Here is a 24,646-nt window from a genome sequence, read left to right as displayed (position 1 = left end):
TGCTTTAGAAACAATAGAACACTAGAATTAAATTAGGAAGAGAAAGAGTTTATATATATATATATATATATATATATATATATATATATATATATATATATATATATATATATATATATATATATATATATATATATATATATATATATATATATATATATATATATATATATATATATATATATATATATATATATATAATACCGAACCGAAAAAGGAGGGAAGAGAGAAAGTGGCCGACGGTGGTCACCGGTGGCTGTCGGCGTGAGTGAGGGGGAGAAGAGAGAGAGTGGCGTGGGAGAAGAGAGAAAAAGAAAAGAAAAATAAGGGGAAAAGGAGAGAGAAAATAAAGACAGAATTTTTTGGGTTTTTGTGTGAAATTTGACAATAATAAATCTTGAGTGGAAAAATCTTGAGGTTATAAAGTATTTATACTCCCCTTTAAAAACAAAAAATCATAATTACAAAACTGTCATTACTAAATCCTACTCCCCCTTAACTTTTCCTTTGAGGCCAACTTATCGGGCTCTTAAGTTTCCTTAACTTCCTAATAAGTTGGTCCAATCATTTAAATAAAATTGACCCAATTCAAAATTTGAAATGACACGACTAGAATGGACCCCATCTAAAATTGAGCTAAACAACCTGACTGTCGTTTTTACAATACTTTACATAATATCTAATATGGAGTATAAGTGTGGGGGGGGGGGAAGTAAAAACTATGAAGTTGGTGTCCAAATTATGGACTTTGAAAATGCCCTCAAAAGCTAAACGTGATAAAAAAAATAATAAATAAATAATAAAAATAAAAAATTTGCAATATGCATAATTATGTGTTTGCAAAAGATAATATGAAATTTACCCAATTTTTCACTACTTAGAATATTTAAAAATTTGAGGGTAAGGGATACTTCAAGTGGTTAGAGCTATCCTCATAATTCCAAGAGATTTTAAGATCGATTCTCATCACTATCCTTTGTGGCTCTCTAAACACCGAAAAAAAAAAAGAATATTCCAAATATTAAAATAAACACATGTCACCATAATGCATGATTTTGACTTTCCCAATTAAAGTTATTGTTTCAATTCTTACACAAGTTTTCCAAAAATTAATTATTTAAATTAGCTAGTCCCAATATAATTTCTTAAAATTAATTTGCAATTAATTATCGATCTCCTAAGCAATAAAGGAAACACAACATTTATCAACATTACATGATTTTCATCAAAATAGAGTACAAAACCTCAAAAAATGTAATAAGAGATACATAAACATGATAGTGTAGGGAATTTTAACGTCTCGCCCTACATGTGGGTCATGTTTTTAAACATGGCGGCGCTCCAAGGAAAAGAAGCTAGAGAAATAAAAGTCGCCAACAAGTTTTAGAACCTTGTAAACCGTTCACAATTGTGAAGGTTACACCCCATTCACAATCACAGAGATTGCTAATTCCATAGTTGTCTGAAACCATGACTGGATGTTCGGGGATGATAGTACGAATTCAACTATATAGATCAAACCAGCCCTAAATAGGCATCTACTTGATTCTTATTGATATTCATGTGCGCTTTCCAATTAATGTACATAAAACGAATCTAAACATGTTTAATGTACGTTGGTTGATTATTAATGCATACTTAAATCTAATATTGGTGATCACTTGAATTAAAACCATATTAAGATAAATCCAATTATTAATTATCTTATTAGGCGTGATTTCAATTACAAATTATCTTTAAACCTGCAAAAAGGGGCGTGATCAAGCAATAGCAACGAATCATGAATAATCAAGCAACTTATGATCAATATCACAGTCATCATCAAAAACATCATTAGTAGTAAGATCCTAGGCATAATACTAAACAGATTAATAACAACTCCTAGCATGGTACTAATAACAAAATCAAAGCGTTATCCTAAACATGATTTCTAAAAATCAAGAGTAATAATTAGAAAGGGTAATTAAATTACTCATGCCTCAACCTTCTTTCTATTAAAACAATACACATATTAGTAAATTTCAAGAAAGTTAAATTAATAAAGTAAATTATTATATAAGAATTGAAATATGGATTTGGAACCACCCTCTGAAATATCAACCTTTCACGTCGAGGTTGAAGACAACGTCGAGTATGGTTTGGAGTCTTCGAATCACGCAAGGAAGTATTGTGTTTGTTTAGGGTGTGTTTAGGTTAAGAGCATTGATTTAGGAATTCTAAAGAATTCTTGGGAATTGGGATGATGATTATGACTAATTGTGGCTAATTCAAGGTGATTGTAAATGATCTCAAAACGAAGAAAACGACCTCTATTTATAAGGAAAAATGACAGTTGGAAAGATCTAAATAAGAGCAGAAGTTTTGGGCGCGATATAACTCACCTGTCGCGCCGAGACAGATTTATTGCAGCGCATTGGCCTCTGTCGCGATGCGACAAGGCTGTCGTGGCGGGATGGACTTGTCGTAATGCGCTGGTTCATAAAGATAGCAAAGTTCGTACGGAGTTGGGTTTCTGATGGGTTTTCTATGCGAAATATATCAGAACGTCTTTGTATTCGAATAGAATAAGGATTATCTAATGAGAAGCTTTATTCAATCTCGAATTTCTTTGATCTTTATCTTTTCAGGGAGGATAAATTAGAACCTTCTAGAGGATTTTAGAGGTTCCTAACTAATTCAGGATTAGGAATATGATCATATAGGCCCAAATAAAATATTTAGATTTTGTATAATCACTGGGTCGTACTAAAGGTGGACCTAGGCTCAGTTTGGGCTCCTTGTAGTATTTTGGCCATATCTCATAGGCTTATAAAATATGGTTGGAAAACTCTTTTCGAGCCTACAAATTTTTGCCTACACCCCTAGCACTACCTACACCCCCTATCCTTCCTAATGACGTCATCCTATATTTTTTCCGTTTCGCATCACATATAAAATGTTCATTTTTATATATGTAATCAATTTTGTACCATTAAGTGTTCAATCTTTACAATACGACCTGCTATATTCAAATTATTACAATTTTGTTTTTAAACAATTTTTATTAATTTGTCTTATTAATTAGTTGAGTTAATAGACTTTGTTTGAAAAAAAAAATATCTTTCAATATAGAATAAGAGTAATTCAATTACATTATAACATCATTTTTAACATATGCTCATTGTTTCTTAAGCATACAAGGAAATATTTCTAACTTTTCAAATGTACATATGCTTAAATTTTAAAAAATAAAAATAATAACTATAAAAAAACAATAAATGTGAAATTCTTAAACTTAAAAAATGTACATATCATACATGTAACTTACAAATAAACATCGCCTTTTAATACATTTGATATAAGTAACATATATAATCATCCTCCTAGTTATATGCTTGTACCCCTTCTACTATTATGATGTTTGTATAATTTTCTTGATACATATATTTTTTCTAAATATACATCACCATCTTTCACTTTTGTTATTTCATTATCCTATAAAAGATCAATTTTTAAAGAAAATGTTATTTAGAATTAAAACACACTATTAAAAAAAACTGAATAATCAAATAAAACATTTATAAATACAAATTTGAACACATTGTTAGAAATGAACATAGTTCAATATACAAATGAACAAGTATTAAAATCTAAATGAACATCTTTTAATATGATAATGAATAACTATTCAAAAGTCAAATGAACATCTTTCAACACGAGAATGCATGAACAAATTTTGAAATTTAACTGAGCTTTTTCAATATGATAACAAACAAGAATTAAAATTCAAACGAATATAGTTTAATGTGAGAATTGAATGAACTAGTATTAAATTAAATGATTATGTTTAGATATTGGAATATACATTGAATTAGATTGAAAACGAACATATTTCAATATGAGAATGAACATATAATTCAGAGATAATGAATATGTATCAAATGTAATTGAACACATATTCAAATGAAAACGACCATAAAGATAAAATATGAACATTTACGATAGATTAAATTTCATAGCCAAAATTCGCCAAATAACAGTTGTTATTAACAAAATAAATAATATTAATTAAGAATCAATGATTCAATTCCATAAATCAAGTTGATAATTTGTCTATAATTTAGTTATAAAGATATGAATTTTATCATTTACAAATGAAAACATAAAGTTCATCTAAAATGAACATTTATAATAGATTAAATTTACTAGTCAAAATTCACTAAACATCAGTTTTAATTGACTCATGTTATAATTAATGAAAGTTCTTATAACATAATTCAAATATTATTATAAGAATCACTTTCATGATAATAAACTATTAGAAATCAAAAATTCTTATTGAAATCCCATATTATATCTATAGAAATTTATGAAAAAAATGGCAAAAAATACATTTGTTAGAACTCCAATGATCGTGTATTAATATTAAATGACCGTATACTAATATATAAATGAACATTTTTTTTGAAGGGATATAAATTAACATTTATCTAAATGAAAATGAACATTCATTAAATTGAACATTTATCAAAATGAAAATGAACATTCATTAAATTGAAGATGAACATTCGTCGAAAAGAATTTTCACTACGTACTAAATTTACATTTCTATAATCCTACGAAATATGTTAAATTATTCAAAAAATTAGGACAATTACACTTTATTTTCATTTTTTTTATGTCCAACCATTTTGTTATCAAATAACACACCCCAGATCGATTCAACAAATATACCAAACATTATTCTACTATAATTATAAAAAAATCAATTTTATGATAAATAAAAAATTATGAAAAATCAATAACTATTACTGAAGTTTAATATATCTAAGGAAAATAATTGAAAAACAAGGCAAAAAGTTGGGGTTTGTACTTTTTTCCTTCCAAAAATAAACAAAAATAACTTACAATTTGATTTTCGACCTTTCTTTTGAAGAAACTTCCTTCGATGTTGTGTATTCATCCTTTGTTTTAGTTGAGATCAAAGATAATTTTGATTTTTTTTTTCAAGAGAAAGTTGGGAAATTTCGGTAGTTTAGGAGAGAGAAAATGGACTAAAAAGGTGAGAAAAGTGGGTAAAATTTTAAGAGAGAAATTATAGTAGTAATTTTTTTTTTTAACATTTATATGAGGAGAGAGATAAGGTGGATTTTTTTTTTCAACCTGATACTCTAATAGTAGTTACCTGGGGAAGGGGGGTGTAGGTGTTAGTACCTACAAGGGGGTGTAGGTACTAACAATTATTTCGAGCCCCATCCAATAAAACAAAAATTGGGCTGAGAAAACAGACCAAAATAATGAGATTTGACGTTTTCATAAATTGGGCACGAAATGAATGATTTTAAAGACACAAAATGAATGTTTTTGGGACTGAAGGATATGAAATGAATGATTTGAATTGAAAACACTTTGGTAAGGTTAGAAATATGGTCTTATTGGTTTAAGGAAACTTTGCATGACTCTTCAATTCTTTACCGAACTCGTCAATCAAAACGTGAAAGGTACTCATCATTGGGTTCTACAGATAGGAAAACTCTTAATTAAATAAACACAAGTAATGATCTCGGTTCCCTCTAGGATTTCTTCTTGGGAAGGTTTTTTTTTCCGGTTCCCTCTAGGGTTTCTCCTTGGTAGGGCTTTCATAGCCTCAATTGCTAGGTTTTTTCTGTTTTTTTTTTTAAAAAGGTTTTCCTTCTCTCTTCTTCCTTTTCTCTCCATTGTTACCATATCTTTTCCTCTTAGTCTCAGTTGTGAATCTTTATAAGGGGCTTCCATTGGTGTTCTTACTAGTGGTAGGCCCAAAAAACCTTTTAATTGCTTTTAATAAATAGATCACATCCTTGAAATAATGAGTTTTTTCTTGAGTTTATTTTCATTCTATATTTGTATGGCGAGAATTGAAGAATTAGAGTTTCATAATCTCCCTAAGAATCAAGAGAACCGCATGAGTATTTTCACACAAACGACTACACATAAGTGGTTTCAAGCCGAATCAGAGCTAACACACATATTGTATTGTTTCAGATGAAGTTTTTTTTTTTTATTATTATTATTTTTTTTTATTAAGGCGATTATTAATCGAATCTACGATGTATTTAGTTTTAAGGTGTTACGTACTTGTGTTGGAATTCTTAATTTCTTAGGAATCATATGTTAGTGTCGTTTGTCTATATTTTATTTATGAAATTTTTTTCTCTTGTAAAAAAAATTGATCTCGTGCAAAATAAAATGGTTAATGTTCTCTTAAATATGTTTTATTCCATCTATATTATATTTTGGCAAGAGCTAACGAGCGCTCTCGGGGCATTTAATAATAGAATTAAAAGTGGAAATATCCCTAACTTATAAATAATAGTTCATCTGTTTTAATAATATTGCAACAAGGATGAAATTACGCATTTCAAAGCACATTTTAAATGTTAAATATTTATAATTGTATAGGAGTAAAAATTATAAAAAGTTCATGTTGTGAAAGTATTTATAATACGAATCTAACATGATTCCACATGACTATATTTTACTTAATGTATAAATCATATTATATGGTCAAATAAAAGTGTTGAATAGTGCAAAACTCCAATTGTTGCAATAATATTAAACGGATGAAGTATAAGATTACTCTTATTAATAGTGTGTTGCCAATTACAGTCCAATTGCGTGATTTTATCATGTATTCCGAACTTAATACTAATCTAAATAATATATTAAGTACTTATCTAACGTTTTAAATGCTTATCAGCGAGACCTTAGTATTTTTTTTTGTTATTATTCACTAATTTTTACATATAGATTTCAAATTTACCATACTCATCCCTTGCATATATGACAAGTATACAACTTGGAATCTCTATCCCCATTTTTCTCAATTTAGGTTTTAAGGCTTATGTGGAGCCCAAAGTCGTCCGTATGCATTGCTGGCTTTCAGCCATCGATATGTTTATAGGGTTTGTCTGCTTTGGAGGAGAGAGAAAATCTCCAATAGCCTCTCAGTTGGTTTAATCACACACTGATTGAGAGAGAAACATCGAAAGAGAAGATTACAACCCAAAAAAAAAAAAAAAAAAAGAAAAAGAAAAAACTGCCCTTTTCTTTTACCCTTTCTTCTGTTCCCAGTTATCTACTTCGTCATCCCCTTTTCCCTTCATCTACTTGAAGAACAGAGAAACCAAAGTCTTACAGAAGATACAAATAAAGTTAACCCAAAAATCCCATTTTTGGTATGCAAGATTGAATTTTTTTATTGGATCTGTAGATCTAATCTTTTTCAATTAACCTATATTGTTATTCGAATTTGCTTTGTTTTAGATCTTTGCTGTTAAGATTTTCTCAATTGATCAGATTCTCAACTTTCACCCTAGTCAAACTGTAAGTCAATCGGCCTCTTTTTTTTAATTTATTATTTATTTAACTTATTTAATTATATTTGTTTGCAAGATAAATTAAAATGTTGGGTTGCCTTTCTTTTTTCTTATTTATGTTTAATCAACTTCAATTTTTAATTTTTGTTTTGTGATGTCAACCGGGTGTTTTGGTGTTTGGTTGGTTGATATTTGATTGATTATGACTTCAATTTTGATATTTGGGTGTGATTACTTTAGCATGAATTTTTAATTTTATTTTCTAAGATGGGAGTTAATAATTATCTTAGGGTAGGGCTCTTTTCATTAGTAGTATGATTGTTATTACTCTGTAGTGATTTTTTTAGGAAGGTGGATGGTTTACTTCTGTCATGTCAAATTCTCAGTACTTTGTGGAAGTATGCATTTTTTTGCTGTTGATGTTTGGTTGATGGTGCTGAAGTTATGGCTTCTTCTGTGTACAGTGAATTAAATTGGAGATTGGTGAACTTCTGGTAAATTGTGTTACTTGCATCCAATTTGGATGTTGCGGAATTAAAGGTTGACCTAGGTGAAATGAGGGATGTTATCGAGGTTGATATCATTCCTGAAGGCCTGTTGGCGGCCGTCTTCAGACCGTTATTCTCACTCGGGTTCAGATGCAGCAGGACGGCAAGAGGGGCTTCTTTGGTATAAGGATACTGGGAAGCATATAAATGGTGACTTCTCTATGGCTGTTGTTCAGGCGAATAATTTGCTCGAGGATCAAAGTCAGATAGAGTCAGGTTGTTTAAGTTTGCTTGATACAGGCCCTTTTGGAACATTTGTCGGGGTCTATGATGGCCATGGTGGGCCTGAGACATCACGTTATATCAATGATAATCTCTTTCATCACCTCAAAAGTAAGTTAAGTCACTTGTAAGTTGTAACTGTAATGGTATTGTTATGGATTTGATTTTACATGTATGGGTATAGGGGAGTGTTTTAGATGTTGTTCTGTTATGAAATTATAATTTGAATGAAGGTGAAGTAGGAGAAATGCTAGTAGTGGGTAGGATAGGAGGATGGATCATAGAGAATTGGATTACATTTCAGATGTTAGCTTTGCTTTCATAGTTCACACGATATTAACATAACTGTTTTTCTTGTGATATGAGTGTTTAGGTTTGTGAATTACATGTTATCTTTTTATAATTTAGCTGCTACTGATTTGCAGGATTTGCTGCTGAGCAACAGTCAATGTCAGTTGATGTGATACGGAAAGCTTTCCAAGCAACTGAGGAAGGATTTTTTAACCTTGTTGCCAAACAGTGGCCCATGAAGCCCCAGATTGCAGCAGTCGGGTCTTGCTGTCTGGTTGGTGTGGTTTGCAATGGCATTCTTTACATTGCCAACCTTGGGGACTCTCGTGCTGTGCTTGGAAGGGCTGTCAGGGCGACTGGTGAGGTTCTTGCCATCCAGTTGTCTGCAGAGCACAATGTTAGCATTGAATCTGTGAGACAAGAGATGCACTCCATGCATCCAGACGACTCAAATATTGTAGTGCTGAAGCACAATGTGTGGCGGGTAAAAGGCTTAATACAAGTAAGCTCTTGCGCTTTTTCTTCTTTGAAGGCGTTTAAATATTACTATTTTTTTTTTCAGTTTCATGTATGCTTCATATTACTTGATAGCTATTTGCTTAGTTAGTATCTGCTAGTTGCTAAGTAAATTTGGAAATAGCTAAGGCTCTTGTTTTAATAGGAAGCACATATGATACTTCAGTGGTTTCTATCTAGGGTTTGTTCTCTTCATCAGTTCAGCCCCATCAGTTTAGTTGAGTTCAGTTCCTAATTTCCTTTTCTCATAAACAATTCATTTTAGCTCTTTTCACTTCACCTTAGCTCCAATCCGTTCAGCTCAATAGGCCCTTAGTTGACACGTTCAATTTAGACACACATATTAAGGATATGGGAGAGAATGAGAGAGAATGATAAAACAAGTAGGGTACACTAAAAAAGCAATGTATAAAACCTACCCAAAAAGGAAACGTGTCAATTAAAAATGAACTTTTCCTAAAAAGGAATATGTGTCAACTAAAAAGAAACGGAGGTAAGTATGATTTTAACAAGTAATTTGGCTAATTTTTTGAACATCATTCATGTTCCCTTGCATCAGCAACCTACCTATTTGGAATTACATACTTTTATATGATTTTGGATGATGTAATTGAGAAAATGTGTGAGGATTTAACATGAAGATAATTTCTTGCTGCTCATCTCTAGACTAAGGTAGGACATTGAAGAAGAGGCTCAAAGGAAGTTTGAAGCCGTGTTATATGGCTTAGGTAGATTATAGAATTAGAGGCCAAGGAGGGCTGTATTTGTGTTATAGGACTTGGGTTTGTTTCTAAATTTGTTTGTCTAGTTCGTGTTTTGCGTAGATAATACCCTCTGGTATCTTTTTTTGGTTGTTATTCTGGATATACTCCTTAAAGTAAATGACAGAGTAGCTTGAAGTGGTGTTGATGGAGATATGTAGTGGGATTTATAGATTGATGGATGTGAAAAGTTTAATGCATTGGAATACTGAATTTCAATCGATTTTTAGTATATGAAGGATATTTTTGGGTTTGCGTTGGATGTAAATTAGTAATTGATTGTGATTTTGATCGCACGTTCCTTTAATTTGTCAGAATTACTATTGGTAATACTTTGTCTTAGTGTATTAGTGATTCTTGTGGATGAAGATAATATACGATGTATGATGTGAATGGTAGATGTTTCATAGTGCTTGTGTATTGGCATTGATTATGAGTTAGTTCCACCTTTATTTGATGCTTTTACAATCTCAATTGGGTTGGAAAACTAAATGTTGGAACATATTTATATGTTATATTTATACGTTTAAAGCTGTAATTAAATTTCATTTGTTACTCCTTATGTTCCTCTACATGCCAATGCACTAGTTTGACCTTATATATATGGTTAAATATTAGTAAATTTTTTTAAAAAAAACTTTATATTAAATTACTAAAATCTATTTAACGATATTTTTTGAGGGAATATTTGACAATATATTTTATGATAATATTTGTTTTTTACTCCCTTCATCCCTTATGGGCAATTTTCACGGGAATTAATAAAAATAAATAAGTAGTGAAGTACATTGAAAGGGTAAATTTACATTGGGTATGCAAAAAAATAAAGAGAGAGTAATAAAAGTTCATGAAAAAGCAACATTTACGTGGGAAATTTAAATTTGTACAAATATTATTGCAAATTGAAGGGAATTTTAGTACAAAATTAACAATAATTGTTGTTGGGAAAAACAAATAGGGTGAACATTTTGGGACTAAAATTTGGCCAAAAGGGACTATCAATAAAGGACGGAGGGAGTATATGTTACCAAAAAACGATGGTCAAAGTTAGTATATGAATGTGAAAAAAATCAAACTTGTTAATTATTTAGGAACAAAGGAAGTATTTAAGCTTTTGTTATGTAAACTCAAGGATGAATGTTCATGTGCTCAATTTCGTTGAGTATGAAGAGAAATGTGCATGTTTGAAGCTCACATGTCAATTGTTAAGTGTATGCCCTCATCTCCTTTTCTTTAGCTCCTTAACCAGACTAGCTTAATTCAATGACCAACTCAATTTTGGAATGACCTTTCTTTTGCTTTTGCTAGTGTAGTTATCATCTCATATTTTTAGTTTGGGTCAAGCTATGGACCAACCCAATTGAAGCTTACATGTCAAGTGTCAAGTGTCAAGTGTATGCCCCCATATCTCTCGTAGTGTTTAGATCTAGTTTGGAGAGGGAGAATTGTCATAGATCAAACTTTAAATAATTAAATAGAAAATCTTATTTCTACTTCCTGTGTTCCTTTTGTCTCCCCAACGCTGGGAGAAATAGAGGAAAATGGAATATTATAGAGAGAAAATATTAAAATATTGAGATTCTACTTTTGCATTTAATGATGGACCACAACTTGGAGAACATTTAAAAAGAAAACAGCACAACATTAATTATAATTTAAATGCTCATCTTCATCTACGAAGTTCATCAAATCAATTTGTTCATGATCATCATCTTTTACGACCCAAATGATAATACAATAAAAGTGATTGTAAAAAAAAAAAAAAACCAACAAATAATGGTTTAAAAATTACATAAATAAATAAAGAGTTTCTTAATCGTCACTCATTACTGGGTCTCCTTTACTAGCTTGCCTTAGCCTTTCCATTATCAACAGCCACTTTAGCAGCACCTTTAGCCATAACCTTACTTGTCTCATTCTCCTTCGCCTTAGCCCCAAATTCAAAGTAAACCCTAAGTTTTCAGACCAAATTTTAAATCCAAAATGCTCAACAAAACACCTTCAAGAATTGTAGGTGTTTAAAGAGTTTGTAACTAATTAATGGAAGAGATTGGCAAAAATAAATAGGTGATTTTTTTTTTTAAATATATTTAATTAGAGAGAGAGAGAGAGAAAGTTGGTGGATGTTAACATTTATGGGACGTGGGTTATGAGTCGTGGAATAGCATTGGAAAATAGAGAGATAAGGTTGTTGGATGTAATTAATATTTATGGGATGTGGGTTATGAAAGTGATATACTATAGGAATAAGGCTGAACAAAATTGGCTTACACCTCTTCCATTTATAGTAGCCAACACATTTTGGCTTTGTGCAATTTTTGCATTAGTTGCTTTGACATCCTTTTGTGATTTATAGTCAAGAAAAAGGGGTCTTGTTAGATTTGTCTCATTGTTTTTAAATATTCTAACTTTTATGGTTTTTCACTTTTTTGTTTATGAAATTGGAGTTGTGTTTGAAATCATGTATCGGCAAACATGCCTTGAGAAATGTGTCAAATAAAATGAAATTGAGGAAGTAAGCTAGTTGGCTGTAGGTTTAATAAAAACTATTGTTGCTTTGTTAAAAAAAGCTTGTCTATTTCATCAGTTATCACGCCATGCCACTCTTTGGAAGTTAGTTTCTGATGCATCAATCTGTTATAAGTGTCATTTAGTGCCTTAAAGTAGGTTTTGTTAGTCCTTTAATGCAATTTTTAACAACTACCAAAATAGTTTGTCCATTAATAAATTGTGACTAGCTAACTAAATACTTCCTCTTCTTTAATTTAGGTCAAACACATTTACTTTTTAGGCATACCAATGCTTAATTTCAGCTGTTAATATATTTGATTATCAAAAAATAAAAATTATACAAAGTTGATGTTTTGAAACTGTATATTAAAGATAAATGTATCAAGATCTCATGTGACCATGTTTTTCTTGTATTTTGATCACCAAAGCTTTTTAAAGTAAAATTGTGAATAGTGCAAAAAATAGAAGTGTTTGAAGGAAGTAGTTTTATCTTTTTTGGGGGGGAGGGGGGGTATGGGTGAATGGAGAAGTAGTTCATAAGTGTAAACTTAAATAAGGTGAAAGAGGAATCTGTGTTTGACAAACCTTTCTATTTACTCAACCTTCAAAGCAATATGACTTCCGTATATTGATTAACAAAATAGAAAGATTGATCTTGCATTCATAATTTATATATTTTGATTATTACCTTTCTCTACGTGGGACCTTAAAACAAAATTGATAGGTCCAAAAGGAGTTAAGAAAGGGGGGCTATGTAAGGATCATTTATCCACAAACAAATACTTGGGCCATTACCTTTCCCTGCTTGTATATTGTAGCTAAAATAAGAAAGTTTGTCTTTGCATTCATAATCTAATAGATCATTAGGCAGAAAAAAGAAAGAGGCTACAAAAAGTTCTAAAAGAAGATAGAGATAAGAAATTGAGAAAAGGTGGAGGAACATAATGGTAATAGAATATATGTATCGTCCATTGGTAGTTGGTAGATACCACTCTTACATGTAGCAAACACTCTCAAACTATCTACTTGCCATTCTAATGAAAGTTGTATTTTAATTTATTAAATGGAAATTCTCATTGGTAGCCTTGATACTTTTTGACTTTTTTGTTGGCAACCATTTTGTTTTTCAATTACCAATCTTATAAAATTTCTCAAAGTTAGCATTAATGATGATTTATTGGTTATAATTTTGTTATATTTAACCGAAGCTAACTATGGTTAATTCTCGCTCACTAGTCACTCCTACCTTCTTATCTTTTCTCAAGGTTTAACTTTTTCATAGTTGACAAATTATTACTTTCTTTCTCCTCCATTGAAACATGCCATTCTTTTGTCTACTATCTTCTCTTTCTAGGCCCATCACTAGGCCCACCATTTTCACCTCTAATCTTCCTTTTAACTCTTCCACAATTCAAGAAATTTCATAGACTAATCAGGATAGTTGGAATCAAATGCGAAGGAATTTATATAAATCAATGGAGATAGGATTAAATTCAATGTTAGAAATCATACTTCAAACAATTACCAGAAATTCCATGTACTGATAATGAATAAATTGTAAATTAAATTAAAGAAACAGATTTGTTCATTATGGTGGATTTGTATCGGCATACTTCTGACGAGTGAGAAGCTTGATGAGCAATAGGCACCATACGTCATAGGACGGTTGTTAGATTCTGGGGCAACCGCCAACATAGTGAATTTACCATTGTTAGGTTTTTTGCCGAGACGAAAATCTAAGCCAATGGGGGAGAAAAGCTTAGGGAGTTTGTTGAAAGAACTAAGCTGGGAGTTTGTTCTGTCTCAATAAGTCGAGGAAGGATTATGTTATGAGCCTCTTCTCATTGGATTTCACGAGCCCGGTCGCTTGTTTCTGCCCCCGCTCCTTTCCCGAACTCCAAAAAGGTAGGGAAAGCGAGAACAAAATTCGCAATGGATATACCTGCTATTATCAGTTTGTCACTATCGCCGTCACTTCTCACAAAACCACTACCAGCCCCTTTTTTTACCACCAGCATCTGCTGCAACAACTACTACAAAAATTGCTGATTGACTCGTTCATCTTCCATCCTTCAAGGCATTAAATTCATCAATTTCTACACCTTATACCCTCCTTAACCCCAATCTAAACGAAATCTAAAGCTGTATTAAGAACATGAACTTAGTTTTCATTGTGGTAAAGTGCCAGAGGGAGTAGTGGGAGTAAGGTGGTCGTGAGGGTGATGTTTGAGGATTGAATTAAGTAGATGAAGGAGAAACTAGAAGAAAGAGGAGAAAAGCTTGATAAACATTATTAAGTAAAATGAAGATTAATGGAACTTAAACCAATAAATCATCATTAATGTCACGTTTGAGAAATTTATAAGTTTAGGGTTACCATTTATGATTGGAAAAAAAATTGGCTATCAATGAAAAAAAAGTCAAAAATACAAGGCTACCTCTTAGAATTTCTTTTTATTTAATTTTTTGCTCAATAAACTGGTCTACGCTTTCACCTCTTATAATTCAGATCTGAACATTTCTGTGACAGTGTTTGTTCTCTGTGTTTTGTGGCATGTGGCAATCTGTTAACTTGGTATGGACAAAGTTTAGGTTTTTGCATGGAACACTAGTATATTTTGGTGGATTGGGAAGACTAATTGATGAATTCCCTAATATTTTTTAGGCAAAAACTAAAACCCTTACACTTTGTTTGGATTGGAGGAATTGAAAGGAAAAGAAGGGAAGAGAAAGGGAGGGGAACAAACTCTCTTGTTTAGGTAAAGGGTTGAAGGAAGGAAGGAAAAGGAGAGGGAGGGATCCATTTTCCATCTTTCTTTAATAAGCATTATCCCTCCAAAATTGGAGGGATTTGGAGGGAAAATGGAGCTTACCTCCCTTTCCCTTTCTTTTTTCTTCCCTTCCTCCTCTTTCCCTCCCCTTCCCTTCTTTCCTCATTTGCTATCCAAACAAAGCGTTATTCTCTTTTGATTAATTTATGAATACTCTAATATTCTTTAGGCAAAAACAAAAACCCTTATTCTCTTTTGACTTTTTATGAGTTTGTTATTTCATCTCTTATTACCCTCATCTAGGGAAGCTCTAGATTCATATTCACTTGGAGCATGTTTGGTAAGAATATTTTCTATAGTTGGAAACGGATTTAACTTAACCATTACCATTACCATTACCAATACCAAGTGTTTGGTTAGAAGGATTGGGTAACAATTACCATTACTAAGGGTAATTGTTTCCACCCATTTGGTACCTCTCTTAAAGCTAAGGTAACAATTATCCTTACCCTCATCAAACAAAAATAAAGAGAGTTAGGTTTAAGTAATTCCTTTCCAAGTTTAAACCAAACAAATGAAAAGGTAACAGTTAAATGATTTCTTTCCTTCTCCTTATTTGTTTCCTTTGCACTCCATGTCTTATATTCATACCATACGCTTCCCTTAGGCTGTATTGTAAGGTTGATCGGCATATTTCCCCAAGTACGTGGCTAGCTCGCAGGCGGCACGGGCACGACACGAAAGTGGCCCAGCACGACATGAGTTCGCAAGCGGCGTGGCACGTCATGAAGACCGAACAGTGGGCCGCGTGCTATGCCATGAACACAAATTGAAAATTTTGGCGTGAGCACGGCACGAATCTTTGGCCCACGGCACGGCCTGTCAGCACGATTAATAAAATCATAACAATAAAAAATAAAATAAAATAAGTTATAATAATAAAAATAACATAAATAATAATAAAAAACTATAATAATAATAAGAATAATAATTTGATAGTCAAAATAACATAAATATTAATTAATAAATTGATTTTAACAATATATCAAGAAAAAAAAAAATTAAGGGCTGCTTCGGCACTATGGGCTAGGGTGGGCCATTTGGTGGCCCGGCACGGCACGACCCACCTTCTAGCACGGCACGGCACGATTGCTGCCTCTAGAGTACTAAGTATCCAACACTGGTTACTTAAACGAGTAGGATTATCATAATGTGTTGGTGATGTTTTTTATAAATTCTATGTGTGTATTAGGATAATCAATTTTCATTTCATTTATGAAAACTTCAAGTCCAAATGCTCTTTACCATAGAAGTGCTAAATATCCGATGTTGATACTTGGAAGTAAAATGAGAAGTTCGGGCACCATATTATGTTAGGGGGTGTTTGGTTCATCAAGTTGGAATGTATTGGTATGGAATCTCATACTATAGAGGTATGGATTTTAAAACCCATACAAGTCCAAAGTTGTTTGGTTTAATAGTTGGAATAGATTTTATCTTTCATTAAAGAATGCAATGTGAATCTTAGGGGGAGGGGTTGGTATGGCATTCCATGGGTATGAAGGGGAGTTAGAACCCATTGGGAATGAGATTCCATTACTAAAAACCTTAACCAAACAAAAAGCTAGATAGAATGGATTCTAACTCCATTCCAACCCATTCCAAATGATTCAACCAAACGACCCCTTAATGATTTTATTTTCTGATACTTTTGCGGTGAGGCTTAAAGGTTTGTGCATTCTTCTTGACTTTTTTCTCGTCGCTTTTCTTCTTGTATGTTTGAGCTTTGTTGCTTTAGAAATATACTAGAAAAAGGTAATTCGACTCTATTTTCTTTTAGTGTAATCGCATGGTAAATTTTGTAAGTCCTCACTCTATAAGCTTGTGTTTTGGGCGTCCGCCTCTTGAATGAATCAGACTTCTGTATCCATGTAAACATCTAGGCTATTTTTTTTATTATTTTTTTATTTTTTATTTTTTTTAAATCAATTTCAAATTTATTCAGAGGTTTTATTCATTTTGCCTCACATTCCTTTCTCCTGGTCTGGAGTTATTATTCAGCTTGGTGAATATATTGTTTATGTTACTTCTCATGTGAATGTTTGACTTGTCCAAAATCTCATAACGATCTTGTCCTGCAGATTTCTAGGTCTATTGGTGATGTATATCTTAAAAAATCAGAGTACAATAGGGAGCCCTTATATTCTAAATTTCGCCTGCGTGAACCTTTCAAAAAGCCGATTCTGAGTTCTGATCCAGCGATTTCTGTGCATGAGCTTCAGCCAGACGACCAGTTTGTCATATTTGCATCCGATGGTCTCTGGGAGCACCTTAGCAATCAAGAAGCAGTTGATATTGTCCAGAACAATCCACACAATGTAAGAGGGACATTTTCTGATTGCTTTGTTGGTATATGCGTTTCATTATTTGATGCTCAGTGGGCTTTGCATGGAGGCCTGTACATAATTAATCTTATGCCTGGCATCGATTATGCAGTGTTGGGTTCTGGGATAGTGCCAATGCATTTGATTTATTCCCTGCATTTCTATATGGTTGACTTATAGACCTTGGATTAATGTTATTGAACACTTATTAGTGGAAGATTATGCTACGTTAGTCTTATTTATAAGCTATACATTACTTTTGTCATCAATATTAAGGTATATTCATTCAATTAGAAGACTTTTAGTTAATCTTTATATCAACCATCAAAGGGGCATATATTAGACTACATAAACAATACCATTAAATATTTTGAACCTAACAACAGTTTTTTTTTTTTTTAATACATTACCTCTTACAGTTCTGTGGAACTTTATATTGGTACATAGTATTTATTTCAGGGAAATTCTATATGGTGGTCTGGTCGAGACCTTGTATTTTACAGAATTCTGTACTGCGGGTTCTTTTTTTTTTTAGCTGACCCAACAATTATTAGTGATTTGTGAATTTTTTTGTCAAAATATTGTCAACTTGTAACAGAAAGGTAATTAAAACATATCTTTTACATTTTTTCATACATAACCAGCGACCACCTTCCCCACCTCCCTAGAAAAACTATCAACCAATCCCCATCTCAACCCTCGATACCCACAAGGCCAAAACACCTGCCTCTCCTCGCCTCCCCTCCCCCCCCCCCCCCCCCCTCCCCCCCCCAACACACTGAGACACACTGAGACACCTCATTCTTGCTCCTGTCTTCAATTTTTTATTTATTTATTTATTTATTTTTTTTCCTGCACTTTCACTCACTCTTTTTCAAAAATGGCATTATTTTACTCTCCACTACTTTTACAACCACTGTCAAATTCAGATTACCCTGAACTTCCGTTAGGAATTTTCCTCTTATCTGCTTTGCCACCAACTCCACCTTATTCCTTCTTCTACCGTGCTGTATTCCCAACCAAACCCCCGCACAAATTGATGCGGAAGCCTCTGTGCTGCTCACTAACAAGAAAATGGAGGCGGTGTGTGGTGCTAATGGTAGTTGAGAGGGCTGTGGAACTCTGGGTTGGGCAGCGGTGCATGGGTCAGGGGAGGGAAAGGGAAGATGAGGAGAAAAGAAACTGGTTATCATTTCTTTTTGGCAACTAGTTAAGTAGTTTGTATTTGGTGGATATTTTATATGACGTGTTATCTTTTGAGAACCTATTGTTCAAAGGAATGCTCCGTAACATTTTTATCTTAAGGATTTGCTTTGAAAACATGAAGGTTAAATGAACGTTACAAAAAGTCTGAATGTGTTATGTTTGGTACTATGTGTTATGTTTGGTACAATATGTTATTGTAGCTTTTATATTTTTGTATTTATACTGATCATAATGTGGTTATGTGGGTGCTTATTATGTTGGAGTATTTGCTACTGTTTCTTAAAGGGGGGAGTGTAAGACATTTATATCTTGTTAATGTAGGGAAGTGCTAAAAGATTGGTAAAAACTGCATTGCAAGAAGCAGCTAAGAAAAGAGAGATGAGATACTCCGATTTGAAAAAGATAGACCGTGGGGTACGTCGGCATTTCCACGATGACATCACTGTGATTATTGTCTTCTTCGATTCAAATCTAATATCCAGAGCTAGCTCAGTAAGGGGTCCCACATTGTCCCTCAGAGGCGGTGGTATCAGCCTCCCTGCAAAAACTCTAGCCCCTTGTGCCATGCCCATGGAAGTCGGTAACAGCTGATGAAAGGTTTCCTCTTTTTTTCATGTTATTATCTCTGTTGTATCTAATGCCCCAAACCCTTTTTCCAGACTTCTCATCAGGTGATACACTATTTAGAAAGATAAAATGGAAGGTTCTGATCTTTTTTAATTTTAAATTCTTTAATGTAAAATGTAACATTTAACTTTGAGATAGCGTGTTAAATTATTTCGCGAGCAGAATGAAAAAGAAAGAATCTGGTCGAGGCAGCTCTGAAAGGTGATAAGAAAGATTCATTCTTTGGGACACTCCTCTACTAATCTTGATCCCATGGTCTTGAAACTCTGTAAATGCTTGTATTTCTTGTTATATGCGCTTGACATTTGTTCTTGTGCATGAAAGGCAGATCATTGTATGTATAGAGAAGATAAAAAATGGCGATGGAATAATAATAGGAGGAGAATTGTTACGTGTATTTTGTTATTTTTATGGACTGCATTACTGTTAATAGCGTACTCGAAAAATCTGTAGGTGGATCAACCTAGGTTACTTGTGCAGGTCAAGAACCCTGGGATATGTAATCGTGAGTCTAACGTTTACTCTTATGATAATAATAGGAATATTGAAAGTTAAGTGGATACTCGGTAATTCCGTATGTTTGTGCTGTAGGTTTGGCTCATTTTTGGGACCAAGGTTTTCTTTTTGAGTTTTGGGTGGCGTGAGTTTTTAGCTGTAAAATGATGGTGGGGGCTAAAATATTTTTTTTATCTTTCTTGATGTGCATAGCTTCGAAGAACAAGCATCAATTTCAATTATGTCATGACCTAAACCTTTCATCAAGATTTTACTAAGATCTATTAATAATTATGCACAGTGAATTTGGTGAATTAGAGCTGACAAAAATTACATGACATCGCTTGAATTAGACTCCTATAAAGCGGGTTTGTTTCAAGGGTGTAGGATACATCTAATTAAATTGTTTATATTCAAACACGAGCACGATATGACTCGTTTTTTAGCTCTAAAAAATATTCATCACGAAGAATAGCTAGGCAATCGCGCAGAATCATATTTGAGCCTCGGTTATCCAATTGTTGCAATAGGCCTATCATTGATCATTATGAATTAGTGAGGGACTGGAGAAGGAATTCTTATATATGGGTGATGAAAATTGTATACACTGTTTTATTAATTAAGTATGTCACTGTATTTCTTAAAAGCTGGTATTTTATTTATGAGAATGATCTTTTGGCCTAGAGGTCACATCGCATCCTTGAGGTGCAAAGGTCCGTTTCTCATCAGGCACAAATCTCATCCCCCTATCCCTTTTGGGCATTGTCAGCCAGGCTTCCTGTGATAGGAGCTTTCGGTTGGGGTCCTGTTGATCTTATCGTGTTAAAAAAAAAAACCCTGGTATTTTATAGAGTGCTTTCCAATAGTCCTCTAAAAAAACTCCCAAAATTGGTAATAGTTGATGCCATTGTTAATAACTCAAGTGACTTACTTTTATGAAACGTATTAAGTTACTATTAGAAGATGTATTATGTGTTATAAAATAGATGAAAAGAATAATAGAAGAAAGATATAGAAAGTAATCTTCGTTATATTTTCATTAGGCAATGCCTATTATATATACAATTGAATATAGTAACTCTCCAAAGGTAATGAAGAGTCACAATAATAATGCATAAGTTACAAAGGTAAGCAATAAGGACTATAAGGTAAAGGGTGTTACAAGGGGTTACTTAGAGCAGCAATAATGATAAGGGGGTTACAATGGTATGCTTAATGGACATAAATAATTATATTTCATAACACTCCCCCTTGGATGTCCATTATTGAAGATTGTGCCTCGTTAAAACCTTACTAAGAAAAACCCTATGGGATAAAAACCTAGTGAAGGAAAAGAGTACATCATTCTTCATTATACGCTTGAAATACTACCTCATTAAAAACCTTACCAGGAAAACCCAGTGGGACAAAACCATGGTTAAGGAAAAAAAAGTGTAGCGCGTATTTTCTCCTCCTAATTTTAACATCACTTTAGATCTCCAATGCAATAAGTTGAAGACTAACCCAATCAACTTGTTCTGTGTAGCAGCAAAACCTTCATTGATAACTGATTTTCCAAAATTTAACTTGAGTCTTCAAATCTTCACTTGAATCGTTAAAATATCTTCTTGTCTTCTGACTTATGAGAATAATACACATAGAATGTAATGATTTATAAATCTCTTTCTTAAGTACCAATGTTTTTCTCAAAATGCCAAATACATATATCTTTATAATAACCTCGTTTTTGGAAAACACATTTCCTCATATAAAAGATAGGTTACAATCCTTATCTATGTATATACATTTGATTTGTACATAGTACCTTCTTTATGAGGTCATTTATAGTTAAAATTCATCAATAATTGATATTCATGAATTTTTTATGAAACATTCTTAAATCATATCGATATTATTGTGAAATCGGAGTCGATAATATGAAGTATCTGATTGCATCGCCATTGGTTCTTCGGGACCAGAATGTAATCATTCATACGCATAAGTGTGTCATTGCAATTATGTATACATTTTATATTGAAATATGAAATTGCTTTTGCAAATTCAAATAATAGGACTTTTCACGCAAACTTAGTCATGTTCAAACTTCAGGTTGAGATGTCATCTATTTGGTAGAAAAAATAAATATTCTTTTAGATTTTTCTCTCTCTCTCTCTCTCTCTCTTTTATTTTTTTTTCTTTTTTTTTAAATAATATCTCATCAATATTTAAAAATAAAATTTGAAAGATAGACATATAAATATAATATGTATAATTTTTTCAAGAACTCTTCTTAATCTCATATGTATAGTTCATAACATGCTATTAGAACATCATTAGCCCAATGGAGTTTGAATCTCCTTTTATAAACTTTTATAAAGCTTGCAAATTATTCTTATTATGACTGATGTGCATATTCATTTATATATCAAAATTCATAATTAAGAAACAATAATAAATAATCTCTAAATGACATATGAAATGTGGAAATATATAAATAAAGAAAAATTATATAATGATAAATATGCAAATGACAAATGATGCATTTATCTAATTCCTATACATGCATATGTATGTAAGACTCAAAAATGCAGAACATTGTACAATGTGGATTTTAAAATCCATATATTATTGGACTTCAGGTCCATGAGCTCATTCTCATAATTATATATGTCGACATCAACATGGACGTATAATTCAGATCCCCTCTTCACCCGTCCATAATATAACTTGTCGCATATGCATCTATTGGTTCCATCGTATACCGGTATCATTAAAAAAAAGCTATGCATGTAACATTTGCATGCTAATGAATAGTGATATCTAAATGCATCTTCCACCATCATACTTTGCTCATATATTAGGCCATCTCATTATAATTCAGATATTTTTCTTCACTTTTGGAGTATTCTATACAATATTAATTTATCAATAATTATGCTTTTTAAAAGTATCAATTGCACTTTCTTGCCAAGCATCACATTTTTATATTGGAACCGATCTTATAATCTACACTTCAAGTGTAAAGATTCAAGTAAATATTGGCAAGATTTATCTCAATGTATATATATAATTTCACAGTGACCAATATGTATCTTCTATGCCTCTAGATGGGTTATAACCAATTACAAATCAGATCATAGAGTTACGCACAACGTATCATGATAACATATATAAATAATAAAGCTGGCATATAAACTTTTCAAATTACCAATTATGGGGATCAAGTAATAATTTCAAAATTTGCCAACTTATATTATATTTTTCTCCTCCTAAGTTGGTAAAATATTTAAAATATAGATATGTCAAATTCTTGACCAACTTAGAATATAATTTCATGTGCAACAAATTTCATTATTTAAAAAACCATAATTAACAATTTTTATCTCTTCTAGGGAATAATATAATTTTCAAATGTAATTTTGATAAATATTTCGCAATTGTATTCTCTTCTGGAGATCAATATCTATGGAGATCAATTACTTGTATGCAACATGTACCACTATTTATGGTGATGTTTAAGTCATCTAATTCTTGGCTACATATAAGCTATCGTGGTGAATTTCTGGTCACATATTACTTGTTTGCATACAAAGTTGTTCATTTCAATATTTATCCCTTGAGAAATTTCAAATTCAACTAATAAAAATGATTCAAATACTATGTAATTCCTATGTTATGTCTTGCCTTTCAATTCATTTATACATGTGACGTGAAATAAAATCAGCACATTATTTCTGTATATCAAATCAAAGTTTAAATTTTCATAATGGGCACTTTAAATCCAAATGGCCTAGCTTATCAAATCCAATGAATTTTACAAGTCTAACTTCTCATTATTCTAACAACATCAGTGATCACTTTATACAAATTGCTCATGTATAGCCATGTATATGATGTGATATAAGAATGTCAACATTCGTTTTTCAGCAAGACATACAATTGACTAATTATACTTTATTTGATGAGAACTTATTCTAAAATATTAATTACAATATTGATACATGTCAAATTTATTGATCAAACATATTTTACTCTTCAAGAGCATCCTGTATATAATCTTGGCATATACCAATTATTACTTGATATAACAATTCTTAACAATAATGCCTTATCAATATAGACAATGATATTTGTTCATATCCATCTTCAAGATGGTGTCACGATCTAGTAAATATTTAATAATTTTATTCCGATCTTTGACATTTAAGCTAGTGTATACAAAACAGACCATTAATATAAAATAATATTGGTCATGTGCAAGAATTACATAAAATAAGGTAATCTCCCCCTAAAGCTTACATATGGGGAATGAAAATTTAACAACCTTTTTAAAATGCAAGCCTTGGACTCTTTATTTTGGCAATCTTATATGTATCAAGCAAAGTGTTTAAATGCACATAATATAATACTTAATCATAATAAAGCATATTCAAATAATATATGCTTAAATATAATAATTCTTATAGATCTCTTAATCTAGCTAGTTCCTCGTGCCCAATTACATCAATCATTGAATTGGAATCTCTTATAAGCATGGATATGACAAATAGATTAATCAAGTTAAGTTAATAGACTATCATAGGCTCTCATAGTCGGTTTGTAAAAATCATAAAGCAAACCTTTCTTTCTCAATTAGATAACCTTTAATCACATTTGAATTGCTCATGACTTTCACATGAATTGTAAATAAGAAATATCATGCAACTATGCTTGTTATTCTTTCCATAAAATGATATCACATTAACTTCTAGGAATGAGTATTTATAGTTGGTTGTAATTATCAACATTCTTTTTACCCGTACTTCACTATTTTGTTCATTCAACAATAGATAACATATCAGTTATCCAAAATAAACTTTCTTAAAACTATTTCATTAATATTATGTCTACAAGATCATAGCAATTCATTTTATGAAAATAGAGCATATTGTCTACAAGATCATATTCTTAGTCATTTCTTTCTTCTACTACTCCATCAGAAATTACATAATTTCTCCT

The 24,646-nt window shown here is 31.9% G+C and overlaps 1 protein-coding gene across 1 annotated transcript; it reads left to right on the top strand.

Annotated features, from left to right (window-relative positions):
* Positions 1-6,934: 6,934 nt before the first annotated feature.
* Positions 6,935-19,734, top strand: LOC145562497 (putative protein phosphatase 2C 60). Its single transcript, XM_081622798.1, has 6 exons — positions 6,935-7,196; positions 7,285-7,344; positions 7,802-8,218; positions 8,533-8,900; positions 17,099-17,335; positions 18,869-19,734. The coding sequence occupies exons 3-6, from the start codon at positions 7,900-7,902 to the stop codon at positions 19,136-19,138; spliced, it is 1,194 nt and encodes a 397-aa protein (XP_081478924.1). The 5' UTR covers positions 6,935-7,196; positions 7,285-7,344; positions 7,802-7,899; the 3' UTR covers positions 19,139-19,734.
* The last annotated feature ends 4,912 nt before the right edge of the window (positions 19,735-24,646 follow it).

This window comes from Chenopodium album, chromosome 10 (assembly GCF_948465745.1).
Source record: "Chenopodium album chromosome 10, dcCheAlbu1.1, whole genome shotgun sequence".
Taxonomy (NCBI): Eukaryota; Viridiplantae; Streptophyta; class Magnoliopsida; order Caryophyllales; family Amaranthaceae; genus Chenopodium; species Chenopodium album.
The sequence above is the reverse complement of the archived record's forward strand: the minus strand, read 5'-3'. Positions and strand labels throughout refer to the sequence as shown.

Coding starts and splice junctions, on each gene's coding strand:
- LOC145562497 (XM_081622798.1), top strand. CDS start 7,900: ATGTTATCGAGGTTGATATCATTCCTGAAGGCCTGTTGGCGGCCGTCT. Junction 8,901..17,098: donor GGGTAAAAGGCTTAATACAA/GTAAGCTCTTGC, acceptor CTTGTCCTGCAG/ATTTCTAGGTCTATTGGTGA. Junction 17,336..18,868: donor TCCAGAACAATCCACACAAT/GTAAGAGGGACA, acceptor TTGTTAATGTAG/GGAAGTGCTAAAAGATTGGT.